Below are 22,497 nucleotides of genomic sequence, written 5' to 3' on the forward strand. Positions count from 1 at the left end.
GCGGGATCATAGAATGCTGGTGAGACCACATTTGGAAGACTGTGTTCAGTTCTGGAGACCTCACCTACAAAAAGATATTGACAAAATTGAACGGGTCCAAAGACCCGTTATTATTTATTATTATTATTATTATTTATTATTATTATTTATTATTATTATTATTATTATTATTATTATTATTATTATTATTATTATTATTATTATTATTATTGGAACGGCTTCCCTCCAGAAGTTGTGGGTGCTCTTATCACTGGAGATTTTTAAGGTGGTGGCCTTCAGTCCTCCACATTGCTCGCTGGGGAATTCTGGGAGTTGAAGTCCGCCCATCTTAAAAGTTGCCAAGGTTGAGAAATACCGCTTTCAAGATCTCCTCGGGGCTCCCTCTCACCTCCGGGCTTGAATAAATCTCTTCACCAGTGTCATCTTGCTCTGTAAGAGTGAAAGCTTGTTCTCTTGCTCGACTGGGCTCTGTGTCTTGGCTTTGGACATACACTTGTACGCCTCGGTCAGGGCTCCCAAGGCCTTCTCGTAATTCTGGAAATCGTCCACTTCCACCTGCAAGGAAGGAAAGAGGAACGGGCTCTTCTACTGCTGGGCAACTGAAATCGAATGTCATGGCTGCCATTCTACTAAGCCAGTGGTTCTCAATGTGGGGATCGGGACCCCTTTGGGGGGTCGAACGACTGCTTCACACGGGTCATCAGACCATGGTAATTTCCCCTGGTGTTAGGAGCTAAAGCTTCTATTTTTATATATATTTTAATTGTTTTTCTTTAAACAAACAAGACGAACGACATTTAACATTTAAAGGAGCTACCATTGCTCCGCTCGTCATGGAAGTCTGACTAGTACAAAAAGAAAGATCTAAGTATAATCAGATCAATATAGAAATACAATTTATAATATTCTACGTTCTTATTAAATTTACCTCTATATTTCCATTTTTGTATCATGTCATATAACTCAAGTGAATTCTCACATCTATAAAATATCATTTTGATAATACAGTATAATTAAACTAGTTAAGATCAATTAAACAAATTTAAAAAAGCATTTAAAATTACTAAAATTACAAAAATACTCTACAATTATACTAATTTTAATCTATTACTTTATATCTGTTATAACAATATTATTAATTAAAATCACTTATTCAATCTAAAAACCGTATCCTTTTAATTTCTTCATATTCTACTATACATATATTCAATTTAACAGGAGCTAAAGCTTCTATTCTGGCGCCTTGGAACATATTTTTACAATCTGACCAATCAGGCGTTTACAGGGGGGGTGTCCCTCACCTTCCTGCCAATCAGCTTCAAGCTCTGCTGGGAGAATTGGCGCTGGGCTTATGGTTGGGGGTCACCACAACACGAGGAACTGTATTAAGGGGTCGCGGCATTAGAAAGGTTGAGAACCACTGTACTAAGCTAAGCCTCACAAGCTGACAGTCCAACATCAATAATGTGGGGAGGGGGAAGGGAGCAGTGTGGAGGGGGGAACATAGAGACGAAGCTCAAGAGGACTCAAGGCCAAGCAGCACCGTCCGGTGGGAAGGACCAGCCATCTCAAAGTCACACCAAAACTTTTAAATAATGTTCAACTTCTTTTTTATTGCGTTGTATCTATTTATACTGTATTTTTATTATTGTTGTAAGCCGCCCTGAGTCCTTTGAGATTGGGCGGCATAGAAGTCGAGTGAGTAAATAAATAAATAAATAAGGAAGGGAGGGAGGGAGGGAGGAAGGAAGGAAAGAGAAAGAAAGAAAGAAAGAAAGAAGAGGAGGAGGAGGAGGGAAGGAGCAAGGGAGGGAAAAAAGAAAGGAGGGAAGGAAGGGAGGAGGATGGAGGGAAGAAAGAAAAAGAAAAAAAAAGAAGAGGAGGAGGGAAGGAGCAAGGGAGGAAAAAAAGAAAGGAAGGAAGTAAGGGAGGAGGATGGAGGGAAGAAAGAAAGAAAAAGAAAGAAAAAAGAGGAGGGTGGAGGGAGGGATGGAGGGAAGGAAGGAGATGAAGGAGGAGGAAAGGAGCAAGGGAGGGAAAAAAGGAAGGGAGGAGGATGGAGAGGAAAGAAAGAAAAAGAAAGAAAAAAGATGAGGAGGAGGAGGGAGGGAGGGATGGAGGGAAGGAAGGAGATGAAGGAGGAGGGAAGGAGCAAGAGAGGAAGAAAAGGAAGGAAGGGAGAAGGATGGAGGGAAGAAAGAAAGAAAAAGAAAGAAAAGAAGAGGAGGAGGATGGAGGGAGGGATGGAGGGAAGGAAGGAAGGAGATAAAGGAGGAGGGAAGGAGCAAGGGAGGAAAAAAGAAAGGAAGGAAGGGAGAAGGATGGAGGGAGGAAAGAAAGAAAAAGAAAGAAAGAAAAAAAGAAGAGGAGTAGGAGGGAGGGAAGGAAGGAGATGAAGGAGGAGGGAAGGAGCAAGGGAGGAAAAAAAGGAAGGAAGGGAGGAGGATGGAGGGAGGAAAGAAAGAAGGAGGAGGAGGAGGGAGGGATGGAGGGAAGGAAGGAGATGAAGGAGGAGGGAAGTAGCAAGGGAGGAAAAAAAGAAAGGGAGGAAGGGAGGAGGATGGAGGGAGGAAAGAAAGAGAAAGAAAGAAAAAAGAACAGGAGGAGATGGAGGGAGGGATGGAGGGAAGGAAGGAGATGAAGGAGGAGGGAAGGAGCAAGGCAGGAAAAAAAGGAAGGGAGGGAGGAAGAGGGAAGGAGGGAGGAAGAAAGAGAGAGAAAGAAAGAAAGAAAGAAAGAAAGATTAACGCCTATGAGCCTGGCAGTGAACAAGGGAAAGTTAATGGTATCATTTGTGCCTGAAACTCTCAGATCCAACCCTTGCTTCTTCGATAACCAACCTTGGCTTTAGTGAAACATACTTTTGGCTCATCGTGGGCCAGGACTCTTGTCTTTCCTAACTGACCCAAGTTGGGAAAGTTTCGCAGGATCGCACCCACCTGAGCGCAGGAGTCATAAAAGCCGGCCAAGAGGTCCAGAGCCCTCCCTTTGGTGTAGAAGCTGATGATGTTCCTCATGACCTCGGGATCTTTGCGACAGTCCAGAGTCTGCAGGTAATTGGCAGCCATGATGTAAATCTCCCTTTGTCTCGAGACGCTGGCAAAGAACACAATCTTTTCGGTATCGCCGGATTTCAGCAGAGCCCTCATGGCCTACACAACGAAAAGGCGGAGTTGCATCAAATCCAATCTTCACGACGGTCGCAGTGCAGCAAGAGGGGGTAGAATTGAGGCCGCTTGTTCCCCAGAAAGCCCAATGCAAAGCCCCCAAAAGAAGATACTCGGGGTTTCAGTCAACGTTTATAAGGCGCTACATCTTTCAACCCCCATAAAGCAGTTTGTTTAAAAGAAGGTTTGTTTAAAAAAAAGACATAAGCTACGGCTCTGACATCGTTCAATAAGTCAAAATCAAACGCCATATATGAGCGAGTATGAACGATTAATGAGTGGAATGTCTGGCCTTCAGTCCCCGCTGGCTGGGGAATTCTGGGAGTTGAAGTCCAAATATCTTCAAGTTGCCAAGGTTGGGAAACACTGCTGTAGACTGTTGGACAATAAAATCTGCGAAAGGTTAGAGCACCCAAGAATGACTCACCCCAGCATGGATTGAGGTCACTGTTCTGAGTGTTTTTCTCAGAGGAATCTGGGGGGTCCCTTGAAGTAGCTACTCAAGGTCAGCGTTACAAATAGTTCTCTGCTTACAACCGTTCGTTCAGTGATCATTCAAAGTTACGACAAAAAGTGACTTAACGACCGCTTTTCACACTCAACAATCGTTGTAGCGTCCCCATGAACAAAATTCAGGTGCTTGGCGACAGGCAAGTACTTAGGACTGTTGCCCTTTCCTTGGGGGGGGGGTCAAGGGATTCCCACTTGTAAACTCCCCAGTCAACTTCTGACAAAGTCAATGGGGGAAGAAGGAGTCACTTAGCCACACAAGTTTCTTAATAACGAATCCCAGCGACCGGTTAGGTCCCACAGAGCGGGCCTTCTCCGGGTCCCGTCAACTAAACAATGTCGTTTAGTGGGACCCAGGGGAAGAGCCTTCTCTGTGGCGGCCCCGGCCCTCTGGAACCAACTCCCCCCGGAGATTAGAATTGCCCCCACCCTCCTTGCCTTTCGTAAACTTCTTAAAACCCACCTCTGCCATCAGGCATGGGGGAACTGAGATATTCTTTCCCCCTAGGCCTTACAATTTACGCTTGGTATGTTTGTATGTATGTTTGGTTTTTATAATAAGGGTTTTTTTAGTTGTTTAGTATTGGATTGTTACATGCTGCTTTTTGTCACTTGTTAGCCGCCCCGAGTCTGCGGAGAGGGGTGGCATACAAATCCAATAAATAAATAATAAATAAATGATCCAGGAACAACTGTAGCAAAAAAGGTTATTACGTGGGGCACAAATCACTGAAGCAGCTCGTTTTGCCCAGCAATAAAGCCCTTCATGGTACCGGACCAGATTATCTCAGGGACCGCCTTCTGCTGCACGAATCCCAGCGACCAGTTAGGTCCCACAGAGTGGGTCTTCTCCAGGTCCCGTCAACTAAAGAACGTCGCTTGGCGGGACCCAGGAGAAGAGCCTTCTTTGTGGCGGCCCCGGCCCTCTGGAACCAGCTCCCCCCGGAGATTAGAACTGCCCCCACCCTCCTCGCCTTTTGTAAGCTGCTTAAAGCCTACCTCTGCCATCAGGCATGGGGGAACTGAGATATTCTTTCCCCCTAGGCCTTTACAATTTACGCATGATATGTTTGTTTGTATGTATGTTTGGTTTTTATAATAAGTTTTTTTTAGTTGTTTAGTATTGGATTGTTACATGCTGTTTTTTGTCACTGTTGTTAGCCGCCCCGAGTCTGCGGAGAGGGGCGGCATACAAATCCAATAAATAAATAAATAATAAATGATCAATTTTTTTCCAGTATTTTCTTGTCTCTGGACATAACCACCATAGGTGAAAGAAGGTTATTTGGTTGTGTCAAATAACAAATACAAAAATAGAATATACGCCGGAATTTTTTCTATTGGGTATTATGAGAGGTAACTATTCTAAAAATGTAAAATCTTTAAGCTTGCATATTAGAACAGCTGCAAGGATTGTATTTGCACAGAACTGGAAAAATCCGCAAATACCTGAAGACAATGAGATTATCAAGAAAATATACGACTGTGCAGAGATGGACAGATTGACAATGGAACTTAATAATCGAAAAGAATCGGACTATTATGAAACCTGGACAAAATGGTACCAATGGACAAAAAAAAAGAAACTTAAAAGAAGCATTGGAATAAAACATCAAGAAATCTAAAAGTAATTAGAAGACAATGTTGGTAGGAATGTATATACGATGTAGATTCATCTGTAAATATGACTATGTATTTTTTTTAAAAAGGAAAAAATTAATAAATATATATTTAAAAATAAATAAATAAATAAATGATCCAGGAACAACTGTAGCAAAAAAGGTTATTACGTGGGGCACAAGTCCCTGAAGCAGCTCGTTTTGCCTAGCAATGGACATTTTGGGCTCCAGTGTCGTAGGTCGAGGACCGTCAAACGATCTGAGGTTCTCCTCCGCCCACCTTCATACCTTCAGCTTGTTTCCCGCTTGGGTATATTTCTTGGTGGCCATGTGATAATTGCCCTGTCTCATGCAGCAGTCGGCGATCTGCTCCAGGAGCTCCCGCCGGGAATCTTCGGAAAGTTCCTTGGAATCCTTTGAAATGGTCATCTTCTCCGCCATCTCTTCGGTGATGGTCAGATTCTGCATCAGGCAAAGCTGCAAGGCATCCTGGTACTGGGACAGACAGACAGACAGACAGAAGGGAGGTAAGAGCCAACTCGGCTAAACCAAAGGTGGGAGGAGAGAATCAAATTATGTACCCCGAGATGGAGCCCAAAGGTGGGGTCAAATGTCTCTTAGTTTCTGTGAAATCAAACTGTCCACTTAGGAAGCAACACTGATTGACAATCAATTTCACATGTTGTCAGCACATTCAACTTTATACAGAACAAATTCAATGAGAATATTTCATTCGTTCAGATCTAGGATGTGTTCTTTGAATGTTCCCTTTATTTTTTTGAGCAGTGTATACACACACACACATGCAAGCTGATACAGGAGATGAGCCTGTAGCCTAGAGGCTAAGGCCACTGCCTTACAAGGCAGAGCCCCAGGTTCAAATCACAGTAAGGGTGTGGCTACCTGATGAAGGCAAATAAGCCCGAAATAGATCTATAGTAGTCTCCCTTCCTTTTCATTATCAGCAAAAAAAAAGTGTGTGTGTGTAATATTTTGAGTGTCTTTGTTAGGTTTGAATATATATAGTACAGTTTTTTCCAATTCACGGGACAGAGCCCCATGCCTTGTTTCAGAGGGGGTTCGCAACTTGGGCGTCCTCCTCGATCCACAGCTCACATTAGAGAAACACTTTTCAGCTGTGGTGAGGGGGGCGTTCGCCCAGGTTCGCCTGGTGCACCAGTTGCGACCCTATTTGGACCGGGAGTCACTACTCACAGTCACTCATGCCCTCATCACCTTGAGATTCGACTACTGTAACACTCTCTACATGGGGCTACCTTTGAAAAGTGTTCGGAAACTTCAGATCGTGCAGAATGCAGCTGCGAGAGCAATCACGGGCTTTCCCAAATATGCCCATGTTACTCCAACACTCCGCAGTCTGCATTGGTTGCCGATCAGTTTCCGGTCACAATTCAAAGTATTGGTTATGACCTATAAAGCCCTTCATGGCACCGGACCAGATTATCTCAGGGTCCGCCTCCTGCTGCACGAATCCCAGCGACCAGTTAGGTCCCACAGAGTGGGTCTTCTCCGGGTCCCGTCAACCAAACAATGTCGCTTGGCGGGACCCAGGAGAAGAGCCTTCTCTGTGGCAGCCCCGGCCCTCTGGAACCAACTCCCCCCCAAAGATTAGAATTGTCCCCACCCTCCTTGCCTTTCGTAAGCTACTTAAAACCCACCTCTTCTGCCAGGCATGGGGGAATTGAGATCCTCTTTCCCCCTAGGCCTTTACAATTCTATGCATGATATGTTTGTCTGTATGTTTGGTTTTTATATTAATGGGTTTTTAATTGTTTTTAGTATTGAATTACTATTGTACACTGTTGTATTGTTGCTGTTAGCCGCCCAGAGTCTCCGGAGAGGGGCGGCATACAAATAATCAAATCAAATCAAATCAAATCAAATCAAAATAAATAAATAAATAAATAAAATACAGTTTTTTCCAATTTGTGGGACATACCCCCATGCCCTGTTTCAGCAATTGCAACGTTACCTTTTTAGCCGCCAGCAACAGCTTAACCGCCTTCTCGTACTGAGCATGCTCGATGAAGAAGTCGGAGCAGCGAGCCAGCAGGATCGGGTCGGACTTCTCATCCAAATCTTCGGCAACCAGTTGCAAGGCTGCAAATTGCTCGGTGGCAAAGGCCAGCTCCAGAGCTTTGGACAAGTGTCCAGCCTGTCAAGGGGAAGAAGAAAAAAGAAGAAGCAATGGGTGGAAACTAATCAAGGAGAGAAGTAACCTAGAAATAAGGAGAAATTTCCTGTTTTTGCCCTCCCCAGACACTGAATTATGGGTGTGGGCACACCCTCTTTTGGCACCCAAGGAAAAAAAGGTTCGCCATCACTGGTACAGTGGTACCTCATGATACGAACCCCTCATCTTACGAACAACCCGAGATACGAACCCGGGGTTTCAGAAATTTTTTGCCTCTTCTTATGAACTTTTTTCTTCTTACGAACCCGCCGCCTCCGAGAAGCCCCGCCGCCCGGCTGTCGCTTTTTGAAACAGCCGGGGGGCTTCTCAGCATCCTCCTGAACCCGAACGCCAAACCCGAACTTCCGGGTTCGGCGTTCGGGAGGCCGCCGAGAAGCCTCCCAGCTGTTTTAAAAGACGACAGCTGGGCGGCGGAGCTTCTCGGCAGCCTCCCAAACCCCGAACCCGGAAGTTCGGCAAAAGTTCGTGTTCGGGAGGCCGCTGAGAAGCCCCGCCGCCCGGCTGTCATCTTTTAAAACAGCTGGGGGGCTTCTCGGCGGCCTCCCGAAAGCCGAACCCGGAAGTTCGGGTTTGGCGTTCGGGTTCAGGAGGACGCTGAGAAGCCCCCCGGCTGTTTCAAAAGGGGACAGCCGAGTGGCGGCGTTTTTTTGCAGGGGTTTTTTTCATTGCACGGATTAATTGACTTTACATTGTTTCCTATGGGAAACAATGTTTTGTCTTACAAACTTTTCGTCTTACGAACCTCCCCCGGGAACCAATTAGGTTCGTAAGACGAGGTATTACTGTATAGGGTTTCCTGCCCAAGCAGAGGGTGGGACTAGAAGACCTCCAAGGTCCCTACCTACTCTGTTATATACCCACACTGGGATGAAGAGATACCTTGTGGTAGAGTGTCACAGCTTGGTCCATTTGTTCTCTTCCTTCATAGTAGCGGGCAGTTTCGATCATGTCTTCTGGAGAACTGAGAAGAGCCAGGTTCATTAACTGGTCGTCGAGCTGGTTCTCCTGGTTGAAACAAACAGCAAACCAATAAACCTCACTTTCAGGCCTTTCATGGTTAAAAGGTAGTAGAGGTTTGCTCTTTCCCATGTTTCTCTTCTAAAACTGCAACTGTGCTTAACAATCTTACTTCAGCTTTCCTTTGCTTCACAAACCTGCATATATGGGAGGAATGTCACTTTTTCATCACTGTCCTAACAAACAGTTTGTTTGTTTGTTTGTTTGTTTGTTTGCTTGCTGGCTGGCTGGCTGGCTGGCTGGCTGGCTGGCTGGCTGGCTGGCTGGCTGGCTGGCTGGCTGGCTGGCTGGCTGGCTGGTTGGTTCATTCATTCATTTATTTATTTATTAGATTTAGAAACATAGAAACATAGAAGTCTGACGGCAGAAAAAGACCTCAAGGTCCATCTAGTCTGCCCTTATACTATTTCCTGTATTTTATCTTAGGATGGAGATATGTTTATCCCAGGCATGTTTAAATTCAGTTACTGTGGATTTACCAACCATGTCTGCTGGAAGTTTGTTCCAACGATCTACTACTCTTTCAGTAAAATAATATTTTCTCACGTTGCTTTTGATCTTTCCCCCAACTAACTTCAGATTGTGTCCCCTTGTTCTTGTGTTCTCTTTCCTATTAAAAACACTTCCCTCCTGGACCTTATTTAACCCTTTAATATATTTAAATGTTTCGATCATGTCCCCCCTTTTCCTTCTGTCCTCCAGACTATACAGATTGAGCTGATTAAGTCTTTCCTGATACATTTTATGCTTAAGACCTTCCACCATTTGTATGCCGCCCCTCTCCGTAGACTCGGGGCGGCTCACAACACAATAAAACAGTTCATGACAAATCTAATAATTTACAATTTAAAATAGTTAAAAAACCCCATTTTTAAGCAGACATACCTCCAAACATACCATACATAAATTATATAGGCCCGGGGAAAATATCTCAGTTCCCCCATGCCTGACGACAAAGGTGGGTTTTAAGGAGTTTATGAAAGGCAAGGAGGGTAGAGGCAGTTCTAATCTCTGGGGGGAACTGGTTCCAGAGAGTCAGGGCCGCCACAGAGAAGGCTCTTCCCCTGGGGCCCGCCAACCGGCATTGTTTAGTTGATGGGACCCGGAGAAAGCCCACTCTGTGTGACCTTATCGGTCGCTGGGATTCGTGCAGCAGAAGGCGGTCTCGGAGGTATTATGGTCCGATGCCATGAAGGGCTTTATAGGTCATAACCAACACTTTGAATTGTGACCGGAATTGTTGCTTAAGAAACCCGTCGCTGAATGAGGATCGCCTGTAATTGAGGGTCAGAGTGATAAACATCCCATTCCTTCTCTAGACATGTTGCAAAACTGTGGCAGAACGCAGGGTGTAATTTGTCACTTTGATACAAAGAACTAAGATCCTGGGGCCACTCCTGCTGTTGAGCTGGGTCCTGGTGGCATCTCCGGGACCGCCTTCTGCTGCACGAATCCCAGTGACCGGTTAGGTCCCACAGAGTTGGCCTTCTCCAGGTCCCGTCGACTAAACAATGTCGTTGGGCAGGACCCAGGGGAAGAGCCTTCTCTGTGGTGGCCCCGACCCTCTGGAACCAGCTCCCCCCGGAGATTAGAATTGCCCCCACCCTCCTTGTCTTTCGTAAACTTCTTAAAACCCACCTCTGCCGCCAGGCATGGGGGAACTGAGACATCTCCCCCGGGCCTATACAGTTTATGCATGGTATGTTTGTGTGTATGTTTGCTTTTAATAAGAGGTTTTTAGTGACTTTTAATTATTAGACTTGTTATATATTGTGTTATTGTTGTTGTGAGCTGCCCTGAGTCTACGGAGAGGGGCGGCATACAAATCTAATAAATAATAATAATAACAATAATAATAATCTTCTCTGGACATCTGCATGTCTGGGCTACAGGGTCAAAAGGATCTTCGGCCTTGTCCAGGTGTTGGAAACCTCCCACCTTTCTATGGAGATTGCAAAGTCAGCACAATGCAGAAAGTCTATAGTAACCTCAGCAGCGCAGGGATCATTTGAAAGTTGAACAGAATAGAATAGAATAGAATGATAGAATAGAATAGAATAATTTATTGGTTAAGTGTGATTGGACACAGAAGGAATTTGTCTTTGGTGCACTCGTCCCAAAACAACCGGGTAGTCTGTACAATTTCCCTTAAGCAGTCACTAAGTACTTAGCTAGCAGCTGTGAAGAAACTTCACACCCCTTCTTCTTCCAACAAAGTGAGACACACACACACGTTGCTCTGCTTTGGTTTCAAAGGCATGAAAAATCAACAAAGTCCAGAAAACAGCAACCCAGGATTCCTGAAGAACTGCGATCAGATACTCTTCCACAACGGCCAAACCCACACGCTGCTATTTATAGCAGCAGCCCTAATTACTGGAGCCCCACCCAAACACAGGTGGCCTCTCTTATTTCCTGTAATATGTCCTTACTTGGTCTCTTCTACGCATAATTTTGCGCTTGCGTGAGTCCAAGACGTCTTCATCTGAATCAATGAAAGATAATGGGGATTGACTGCCTGGGCTGTGTGCCAAGCCCCCCTCTTCCAAGTCACTCCCACCTTCTTCTTCGACTGAGGAAACTAAACTCTGAACTGACTCTGTCGGCAATAACACAGGCCTGTGACGTGTATAAGTTTCCCCTGCATCCACCTCCACATTCCTTGGGGCAGGAGCTGGGCCAGAGCCAACCACAACAGTGCAGATGCTCTCAGTGTTCATCAAAAGGCAAGATAATTTGTCAATGCTCGTACCTTACACAAACGGATCGCATTATTAAACGCTTGAGCCCGGGTGTAGAAATGCACAGCCTGCTTAATGTCCTCGTGGCTCTCATACTGACGGGCAACATGGTAAGAAGCTGCCCGATTGCCTGTTGCGGTTGCTATTTCGGAAGCCTGAAGAAGAAGAAAAAAGAGACAAAATTTGATGTTTTCTTTGCTCTGAGCTGGCACGTCTGAAGGAGCATCTAGGGAGATTTGTCCATCATCCAGCTTGTGGTTGTCACAAAGGTACTTTTTTCAAGAGGCAACTGGATTTTTCTTTTCTTTAAAAAAAAAATACTTTATTTGTGAATATAGTGAAAAAAGAAAAAGGGAAACAGGGAAAGGGGGGGGGTAGGAAGGAATGTACAGAAAAGAAAAAGAAAAGGGGAGGGGTAGGAAGGGATAGGGAATCAAGGTACAAAGTCGAGCAGTTCAGGTCAGCAGTACAATTATACATTATAAGCTATAGGTTCTAATACATATAATTCTTGATAGGGATGTTATATTTCTTAAACATTGTAAATAAACAGTAAATAGAGAATATCAAAGGTTTTCTTGGGCTATAGTAATAAATGTTACATCTCCTGTTAATATATATTAGTTGTTGTGATTCAGTCTGAGGCTCCTCAGGGAACGGCTGGAACTCTGCCGGCTCCATGCTCAGAGGGGGAGGACGAGGAACAGGAGGAGGAGGAGGACCAGACAGACGGGGAAGAGGAATGTCAGGACAAGGAGGAGGGAGAACAGCCTGAGACCCCCGGGGGGGAGCTCTCCCCAGCGAGTAGCCTGGAGTCATTAGATGAGAACGCACAAGCCATCATAGATATGAGGCAGAGAAGGGCAGCACAACGAAGGGGACAATTAGCCAGGTATTTCCATCCCTAATAGGCAACAGCTGGGTTTGGGTGTGGTTCTCCTCAGAAAGGTTGAAAAGGCAGGCCCGCCCTTCCTGTATTGTGGAGAGTTATCTTTTGGGAGTCCTGTGACCTTGCTTCGATCCTTGGCCTCTCTGATTCTGGCTTGTGGCCTAGAAGGCTGAAAACTTGGGGGAGGCGTGGGTTTTATTATCTACAGTGGTGTGTGTGCCAGCAAGAAGCCTGTTGTATTGTCTGGCCGTCGTGACTCTTCTGTGAAGCTTCATAGCATTCCAGTTTGTAAGAACAGTTTTTGTTATCTGTGTTTGTTTTCAAAGATATAAAATGACTTTGCTTTTTACCAGCGTGTCTGGTACTCTTTTTAGTTGGTGTTGGTGTCTGGGGGAACCCAGACAGAACAAAAGGGTAGGGGGGGTAGGGAGGAATGTACAGAAAAGAAAAAGAAAAGGGGAGGGGTAGGAAGGGATAGGGAATCAAGGTACAAAGTCGAGCAGTTCAGGTAAGCAGTACAATTATATATTATAAGCTATAGGTTGTAATACATATAATTCTTGATAGGGATGTTATATTTCTTAAACATTGTAAATAAACAGTAAATAGAGAATATCAAAGATTTTCTTAGGCTATAGTAATAAATGTTACATCTCCTGTTAATATATATTAGTTAATAGCAAATTAATGAAAATATTTTCTGAATTTGAAGAATAAGAAGAGGGGGAAAGGAAGAAGATAAATAAAAGAAAGGAAAGAGTAGAGAGAAGAAAAGAAAGATCTGTGTATAACGCAGACGTTTTCAGGGACGACTTTTGTAGAAAAGTAGTATGAGGAGTATGTGAATAGTATAGTAAATGTATTCTATATGTTAGTGAATATTAGTAATAATATGTTATGTAATATGTATTGAATTAGTTTAAAGACGGATAAAAAGAGATATGATGTAAATTTTGTTGCAAATGGATTGGTTTTTGGCACTCAGTCTTTTAATTGGTTTAAATTTAGTTAAAATGTTCTTTTCTTTTCTTTTTGCCTTGAAGACGTTTCACCTCTTATCCAAGAAGCTTCTTGGGAAGCAAAATGTCTTTTTCAAGGAAAAAAACCAGAAAGTCCAGTTGCCTCTTGAAAAAAGCACCTTTGGAATCTGAAAGGGCCAAGCAATTTTCCAAAGCACCCGAAGGCCAGACAAGGAATAATGGATGGAAACTAAACAAGGAGAGATTCAACCTGGAAATAAGGAGAAACCTTCTGGCAGAGAACTATCAACCCGTGGAACAGAACTTGCCTTCAGAAGTTGTGGGAATTTCATCACTGGAAGCTTTCAAAAAGAGACCAGGCTGCCATCAGAAAAGGTGTAGGGCAGTGATGGCGAACCTATGGAACAGGTACCGCAAGTGGCACGCAGAGCCATATCTGCTGGCAGGTGAACTGTTGCCCTAGCTCAGCTTCAACATGTGTGCTGGTGAGCTGATTTTTGGCTCACACAGAGGCTCCGGGAGGGCATTTTTGGCTTTCAGAGAGCCTCCAGGAGGGTTGGGGGACGGCGCTTTTACCTTCCCCCATGTTGTGGTTAGCTCTGGCCCAGCTCCTGCCCCAAGGACTGAGGATGTGGGGGAGACATCCACATGCTGCAGGCCTGTTTTGCCCCGGGTGGAATCTGATGATGAAGGCTCCTCTGACCAAGAAGACATGAGTGACAGGGAGGAGGAGAGTGTGGCAGACAGCTCAGAAGGAGATCAATTATGTGTTGGTTATGACCTATAAAGCCCTTCATGGCACCGGACCAGAATATCTCCGGGACCGCCTTCTGCCGCACGAATCCCAGTGACCAGTTAGGTCCCACAGAGTTGGCCTTCTCCGGGTCCCGTCAACTAAACAATGTCGTTTGGCGGGACCCAGGGGAAGAGCCTTCTCTGTGGCGGCCCCGACCCTTTGGAACCAGCTCCCCCCAGATATCAGAGTTGCCCCCCCCTCCTAGCCTTTCGTAAGCTCCTTAAAACCCACCTCTGTCGTCAGGCATGGGGGAATTGACATTTTCCCTCCCCCTAGGCTTATAAAATTTATGTATGGTATGCTAGTATGTATGATTTGTTTCTAAATTGGGGTTTTTTAAATTAACTTAAATATTAGATTTGTTTACATTGTATTGTTGTTGCTGTGAGCCGCCCCGAGTCTGCGGAGAGGGGCGGCATACAAATCTGATTAATAATAATAATAATAATAATAATAATAATAATCTAGCTCCTCCTTGGATTCAGAACAAGAGTTAATGATACAGCCACGCATGCGGAGAGCAATGCATAGGCAACAACAACTGAGAGATTATTATCAAAGAAAATGAGGCCACCTGTGGTTGGGTGGGGCTGTGGTCATTAGTGAGGCTGCTATAAATAGCAGCCTGTGGGTTTGGCCATTGTGGAGGATTATCTGATCGTTGTGTTTCATGACTGCTTTACTGACTTTGACCTTTTGTGTGCTGATTTTTCCCTGCTTTGAAACTAAACCAGAGCAAAGTGTGTTTCACTTTGTGAAAGAAGGACTGTGAATTGCCTCACAACCCTTGCAAGCTAAGTATCACAGAACTGATAAGGGACTTGTATAAATTACCAATTTGTTTGGAGACGAGTGCTCTTTGCTATACCAAAAGAGGGCTTGGTTTAAGTGAATTTTCATTATAAAGAATATTGTTTTGAATTTTCAAACGTGTGTGTGTCTGAAATTTGTACCTGTGATTTTTGGGAGGATTCTACCAAAGACTTGGACAGAACACCCCAGCCCCAGGGAGGCCTTTGGAGCCTGGGGAGGGTGAAACATTAGCCTACTGGGCCCACCAGAAATTGGGTAACAGGCCGTTTCCTGTTTCCAGAGGGTGGGGGAAGCTGTTTTTGCATTGAATTATGGGTGTGGCACTCGGCCGGTAGCGCACGCCCACGCTCTTTCGGCACCCGAGGGAAAAAAGGTTCACCATTACTGGTATAGGGTCTCCTGCTTGGCCAGGGGTTGGGGGAGGTGGACTATATTTATTTATTTATTTATTATTAGAGTTGAAAGGGACCTTACAGGTCATCAAGTTCAACCCCCTGCCTGAGCAGGAAATCCTACATCACCCCAGCCAAATGGCAGTCCAATCTCCTCTTGAAAGTGTCCAAAGTTGGGGAGTCCACAACCTCCGCTGGCAGGCGTTCCACTGGTTGATCGCTCTCACTGTCAGGAAATTCTTTCTTATCACCAGGTTGAATCTTTCCTTGGTCAGTTTCCAACCGTTGTTCCTGGACCGGCCCTCTGGTGCCCTGGAAAACAGTGTGTCCCCCTCCTCTCTGTGGCAACCCCTTAAGTACCTGTATACAGCTATCATGCCCCCCCTAGCCCTTCTTTTTACTAACTAGACTATCCATGCCCAGTTCCAGCAACCTTTCCTCGTATGACCTGGTCTCTAGTCCCTTTATCCTTTTAGTTGCTCTTTTCTGCACCCTCTCTAGAGTCTCTATATCTTTTTTGAAGTGTGGTGACCAGAACTGGATGCAATACTCCAGGTGCGGTCTGACCAGGGCCTTATAGAGTGGTATTATTACCTCTCTGGTCTTGGAGTGTATCCCCCTGTTCATGCAGCTTAGGATTGTGTTGGCTTTTTTAGCCGCTGCTGCACATTGCTGGCCCATGTTTAGCTGGTTATCCACTAAGACTCCAAGTCCCCTTTCACAGTCACTCATGGTGAATGTGGTTTCGCCTAATTTGTATGCATGTTTGGGGGTTTTTTTGCCTACTTGCAGGATTTTACTCTTCTCTACATTGAACTTCATTTTGTTCGTTTCAGCCCACTGTACAAGTCTGTCTAGATCTTTCTGAATTCTGTGTCCTACAAGGTCCCTTCCAACTCTATTAATTTGTTAAAAGATAATGAACTTACTTTCTGGATGTTTCCCAGGAAGCAATAGATACGGACCATGGAAAAATAATCTTGAGCCAGCTCGTAATATTTGAAAGCCGCTTCTAAGTCGGCCTGGCCTTCTAGATATTGAGCCCACCACTTCCACAAATCTCTGATGGAGGAAAAACAAGGGAGAACAGAGAGAGGGTGGACATCTGTCAATCAACCAATCAATCAGTCTGAATCCTGATGAATGACATCTTCGCAAAGGATGGAGTTACAAATAGGCAGCAAGAGCAAATCTTATATAAACCTATAAAGCCCTTCAGGGCATCGGGCCAGAATATCTCCGGGACCGCCTTCTGCCGCACGAATCCCAGGGACCGGTTAGGTCCCACAGAGTTGGCCTTCTCTGGGTCCCGTCGACTAAACAATGTCGTTTGGCGGGACCCAGGGGAAGAGCCTTCTCTGTGGTGGCTCCGATCCTCTGGAACCAGCTCCCCCCGGAGATTAGAACTGCCCCCACTTTCCTCGCCTTTCGTAAACTCCTTAAAACCCACCTTTGTCGTCAGGCATGGGGGAATTGAGGCATCTCCCCCGGGCCTATACAGTTTATGCATGGTATGTTTGTGTGTATGTTTGCTTTTAATAATGGGGTTTTTAGTGCTTTTTCTTAAATTATTAGATTTGTTATATATTGTTTTATTATTGTTGTGAGCCGCCCTGAGTCTACGGAGAGGGGCGGCATACAAATCTAATAAAGAAATAAATTTTGCAAGGGAGAGGAAAGACACTGACTTGGCCGCTCTAGCAAACCCAGGCAGTCCTCGATTTATAGCCGTTCCAAGTTACAACGGTACAGGAAAAATGTCTTTTTCTCCCGTTTTTCACATTTAACTCCCGTTGCAGCATCCCCTTAAACACCATGGTACTCATTCAACAGCCCCAGTGATCCATTTAACGACGGCGGCCAGAAAGGTGGAAAAATGGGACATTTTAACAACTGTCTCACTTAGCCACAGAAATTTTGGGCTCCACTTTGGCCGTAAGTCAAGAACGGACCTGTTCGGAGCAAAGTCAGCTTCTCAAAGAGCATTGGCCAGGCCGGCTCTTGGACTGGACAAGTGGACACTCACTTATCTTTCATCCTGTTGATATAAGATTCCAAGGCTTGCAAATCCTCCGAAAGCATACGAGGCACTTCAAATTTATGCGTGCCGGACTTCTCATAGCTGTGCGGGAAGAGAAAGAGGTCAGGAAGAGGAAGGGAGCGGGTAGATACTAAACCAATCCAGGTTTCTCCATATCAACACTACAGCTTTAACTCAATATCTTAACTCACACTCAAACTGCTCCAGCCAGCCAACTAACAATATCACCACCAACAACAGTAGACAATCAGTGTAAAGTTGCTTTGCATTTTATAATGCTCTGGCCCAATCAAACTGCAGTTTACACCCTATTGCATAGCTCTGTCCGACTGCGTAGCTCTGTATATCCAGACAGTTCATCATACACTCACTGCTCACAGTCACTCATGCCCTCATCACCTCGAGGTTCAACTACTGTAATGCTCTCTACATGGGGCTACCTTTGAAGAGTGTTTGGAAATTTCAGATCGTGCAGAATGCAGCTGCGAGAGCAATCATGGGCTTCCCTAGGTATGCCCATGTTACACCAACACTCCGCAGTCTGCATTGGTTGCCGATCAATTTCCGGTCACAATTCAAAGTGTTGGTTATGACCTATAAAGCCCTTCATGGCATCGGACCAGAATATCTCCAGGACCGCCTTCTGCCGCACGAATCCCAGCGACCAGTTAGGTCCCACAGAGTGGGCCTTCTCCGGGTCCCGTCGACTAAACAATGTCGTTTGGCGGGACCCAGGGGAAGAGCCTTCTCTGTGGTGACCCCGACCCTCTGGAACCAGCTCCCCCCGGAGATTAGAACTGCCCCACCCTCCTTGCCTTTCGTAAAGTTCTTAAGACCCATCGCTGCCGTCAGGCATGGGGGAACTGAGACATCTCCCCCGGGCCTATACAGTTTATACATGGTATGTTTGTGTGTATGTTTGCTTTTAATAATGGGTTTTTAGTGTTTTTTAAATTATTAGATTTGTTCTTACATTGTCTTTGTTATTGTTGTGAGCCGCCCCGAGTCTATGGAGAGGGGCGGCATACAAATCTAATTAATAATAATAATAATAATAATAATAATAATAATAATAATAATACATACATACATACATACATACATACATACATACATACAAACAAACATTTCAGTGGTTAAACTGATAGCAGACAGCATTGATGATGTTACCTAGTGTTCTGCCAGGCTCTATGGTATGAGTCTCCCGAAAATTCAAGGGTACAAATTTCAGACACACGCACACACTTGAAAGTTCAAAAACAATGTTCTTTATCACAAAATTCAAAAGAAACAAAGCACCCTTTTTTGTATTGCAAAGAGCACTCTTCCCAAAATAACCTTGCAAGCTGTACAAGCCCCTTAAACAGTCCTTAAGTACTTAGCTAGCAGCTGTGAAGAAACGTCACAGCCCTCCTTCTTCCACGAAGGGAAACACACACACACTTTGCTCTGCTTTGGTTTCAAAGTCTTGAAAAATCAACAAAGTCTGGAAACAGCAAGGCACGGTCCTGAAGAATTACGATCAGATAATCTTCCACAACGGCCAAGCCAGCGCGCTGCTATTTGTATCAGCAGCGCTAAATTACTGGAGCCCCATCCAAACATAAGTGGCCTCTCTTATCTCCTGTAATATTTCTTTAATTGGTCTCTTCTATGCATAACTCTGCATATGCATGGGTCCAACACTTCCTCATCTGAATCGACCCGAAGATAATGGAGATTGGCTTCGTGGGCTGTGTGCCAAGCCCCCCTCTTCCAAGTCACCCCCACCTTCTTCTTCGTCCAAGGAAATTGCACTACCTGACTCTGTCGGCAATAAAACAGGCCTATGACATGTTGATGTTTCCCCTACATCCACCTCCACATTCCTTGGGGCAGGAGCTAGGCCAGAGCCAACCACAACACCTACCGGTAGTTGGGTAATGAAGCGGCTGCAAAAAAACCCCTTCCAAATCTAAGAACACCAAGGACTTAACAGTTCTCCGCTTTCGTGTCTCCCTCCTCCTCAACCCCACTCCCGTCTAGCACTGATGATGTTACCTAGTTTGGGTAAAGAAACACCTGCAAGCAAGCAAACAAGCGAGCTCAGAAGCCCCCTTCACTCTCAAAAGGAGTCTGCTTGAGCCTTGAGTCGGTCAGGCATAACACGTACTAGGTGATGGCAAAGTTGTGCTCCGCTATGCCTTCCAGGTGCTTGGCGTAATTGTAGTAGGTGTTGCGCAGGTGCACTCGGTCGTGGATCTCGGCTATCTCAATGGCTTTCTGCCACTGGTCTGAAGCCTGGTAGAACTTGTTCAAGAGGTCGTAGCGTTGGCACTGCTTGTATAACTGCTCGGCGTCTTCCTGGAACAGAGACCAAAAAGACTTTAAGTGAGCGATGCTGTTGTATTGTCACTATCGCCATCAAAATTTAATAGGAAAGTGAACACAAGAACAAGGGGGCGCAATCTGAGGTTAGTTGGGGGAAAGATCAGAAGCAACGTGAGAAAATATGATATGACTGAAAGAGTAGTAGATGCTTGGAACAAACTTCCAGCAGACGTGGTTGGTAAATCCACAGTAACTGAATTGAAACATGCCTGGGATAAACATATATCCATCCTAAGACAAAATACAGGAAATAGTATAAGGGCAGACTAGATGGACCATGAGGTCTTTTTCTGCCGTCAATCTTCTATGTTTCTATCTTCATTACCATCATTATAGAATTTTTCTTTCACGTGTACAGGTGGTCCTTGACTTACAACCGTTTGTTTAATGACCATTCAAAGTTACAACAGTGCTGAAAAAAGGGACTTAGGATCATTTTTCAGTGTTATAACCAGGGGTGAAATTTATTTATTTATTCATTTATTCATTCATTCATTCATTCATTCTTTCTTTCTTTCTTTCTTTCTTTCTTTCATCCAGCCATCCATTAATTAATTAATTAATTCATTGATTGGATTTTTATCCCATGCCTCTCCAAGAACTCAGAGCGGCTTACAACATGTGAAAAAATAAAATTCTGAAATCCAATAAAACTAAAAGCAAACAGTCTAAAACACCAATTTAATCTAAAAAAACCGTCATATTCAATCCAACAACATACTTTCCATTCAACATACATTCATTTGTAGGCAGGGCTGAGGATTAGTGTCCCCAAGCCTGTCGGCACAGATGCATCTTCAAATTATTATGGAAGGCAAGGAGTGTGGGGGCGGTACGGATCTCTGGGGGACCTGATTCCAGAGGGCCGGGGCCACCACAGAGAAGGCTCTCCTCCTCAGAAGTCTGCTACCGGTTCGCTCTGCTCCGTGTGCGCTTTGCCACAGGCAGCACGGTGCAGCACTGAAAAAGGAGCATTTTGAAGCCATCAGTGTCTGATAAGTTTAAGGCAACTGTTTTTGTTTTTTAAGCCATTGGTGTCTGCAAAGGTAAGTAGAACAGCGAGGGGTGGATCAGCTGTGCTGTGTAATTTATATCTATTAGAAAGTGGGAAATCCTGCTTTCTAGCTAATCTAGATCGTGCAGAACAGCTGATTGTCGCACAGCTGATAGTTGAATATACAGGTTCACCCGAACTGGTAGTATATTTTATTACCAGTTGGGGTCAACCGGTCTGAACCAATAGCACTTTACCTCCAGATGATTGGCAACTGGTTCATTTTTATGACCATTGCTGTGTTCCGGGGTCATGCGATCCCCTTTTACGATCTTCAAATTTCTAGGTTCTATCATATCTCAAGACCTAAAATGGTCACCTAACATCAAAAGCATCATCAAAAAAGCACAACAAAGAATGTTCTTTCTGCGCCAGCTCAGGAAGCTCAAACTGCCCAAGGAGCTGCTGATACAGTTCTACAGGGGAATCATTGAGTCTGTCATCTGCACCTCTATAACTGTCTGGTTTGGTGCTGCAACCCAACAGGACCGACACAGACTTCAGAGGATAATCAGAATTGCAGAAAAAACAATTGCTGCCAACCTGCCTTCCATTGAGGACCTGTATACTGCACGAGTCAAAAAGAGGGCGGGTAAAATATTTACTGACCCCTCACATCCTGGACACAAATTGTTTCAACTCCTACCCTCAAAACGTCGCTACAGAGCACTGCACACCAAGACAACTAGACACAAGAACAGTTTTTTCCCGAACGCCATCACTCTACTAAACAAATAATTCCCTCAACACTGTCAGACTTTCTACTAAATCTGCACTTCTATTCTACTAGTTTTTCTCATCATTCCTTTCACCCATTTCCTCCCATGTTGACTGTATGACTGTAACTTGTTGCGTATATCCTAAGATTTTTATTAATATTTATTTATTTATTTATTACTTAGATTTGTATGCCGCCCCTCTCCGAAGACTCGGGGCGGCTCACAACATGTAAAAACAAATCATAAGCAATCAGACAAATTTAAAATATTTAAATATTTAAAAAACCCATATACTAACAGTCATACACACAGACATACCATGCATAAATTAAACGTGCCCAGGGGGAGATGTTGCTTCGTCATTGCTTATTTGACCATTATGACAATCATTAAGTGTTGTACCACATGATTCTTGACAAATGTATATTTTATTTTATGTACATTGAGAGCATATGCACCAAGACAAATTCCTTGTGTGTCCAATCACACTTGGCCAATAAAAATTCTATTCTATTCTATTCTGAGTGGGGAAGTCAGATTCACTGAACAATCTAGTTATTCATCTATGAATTGCAGGGATTCACTTAACAATTGAGGCAAGAACGGTTGTAAAATGGGGCAAAATTCACCTAACAAACATCTGACTTAACAACAGAAATGTTGGGCTCAATTGTGGTCGTAAGTCGAGGACCACCTGCATTGAAAACATTCTCTGAGATCTTCCTACAGTGAAGAGGAATAAGGGGTCCTTTTGACTCTCTGAGCTTCGTTGTTTTCTTGGGACATTTCATTGCCAAGCTAGGTAATACTATCAGTGTGAGAGGGGAGTGGGAATTGAGAGCAAGCTCCACTCCCTTACTAGCACTGATGATGCTACCTACTTTGGGTCATGAGACATCTGCAAGGAAACAAGCTCAGAGAGCACCCAGGACCCCTCATTTTGACCCTGAGCCCCAAATATTCTTGAAGGACAGAGCAACAAACTCAAACTCAACCCAGACAAGACGGAGTGGCTGTGGGTCTTGCCTCCCAAGGACAATTCCATCTGTCCGTCCATTACCCTGGGGGGGGAGAACTATTGACCCCCTTCAGAGAGGGTGCGCAACTTGGGCGTCCTCCTCGATCCACAGCTGACATTGGAACATCATCTTTCGGCTGTGGCGAGGAGGGCGTT

General features: G+C 44.6%; 1 protein-coding gene across 1 annotated transcript in view; it reads right to left on the minus strand.

Moving 5' to 3' along the window:
* Positions 1 to 22,497, minus strand: part of IFT140 (intraflagellar transport 140) — a 152,570-nt gene that overhangs the window by 9,420 nt on the left and 120,653 nt on the right. The window contains exons 20-28 of the mRNA XM_070761062.1: positions 19,333 to 19,523; positions 17,166 to 17,261; positions 16,069 to 16,201; positions 11,281 to 11,424; positions 8,391 to 8,516; positions 7,290 to 7,472; positions 5,585 to 5,791; positions 2,940 to 3,152; positions 389 to 555 (exon numbers count right to left, since the gene is read on the minus strand). Of these exons, the coding sequence (XP_070617163.1) occupies positions 389 to 555; positions 2,940 to 3,152; positions 5,585 to 5,791; positions 7,290 to 7,472; positions 8,391 to 8,516; positions 11,281 to 11,424; positions 16,069 to 16,201; positions 17,166 to 17,261; positions 19,333 to 19,523 (1,460 nt within the window). The remainder of the gene's footprint in view (positions 1 to 388; positions 556 to 2,939; positions 3,153 to 5,584; positions 5,792 to 7,289; positions 7,473 to 8,390; positions 8,517 to 11,280; positions 11,425 to 16,068; positions 16,202 to 17,165; positions 17,262 to 19,332; positions 19,524 to 22,497) is intronic.

The sequence above is a fragment of the Erythrolamprus reginae genome, chromosome 9 (assembly GCF_031021105.1).
Source record: "Erythrolamprus reginae isolate rEryReg1 chromosome 9, rEryReg1.hap1, whole genome shotgun sequence".
NCBI lineage: Eukaryota > Metazoa > Chordata > Lepidosauria > Squamata > Dipsadidae > Erythrolamprus > Erythrolamprus reginae.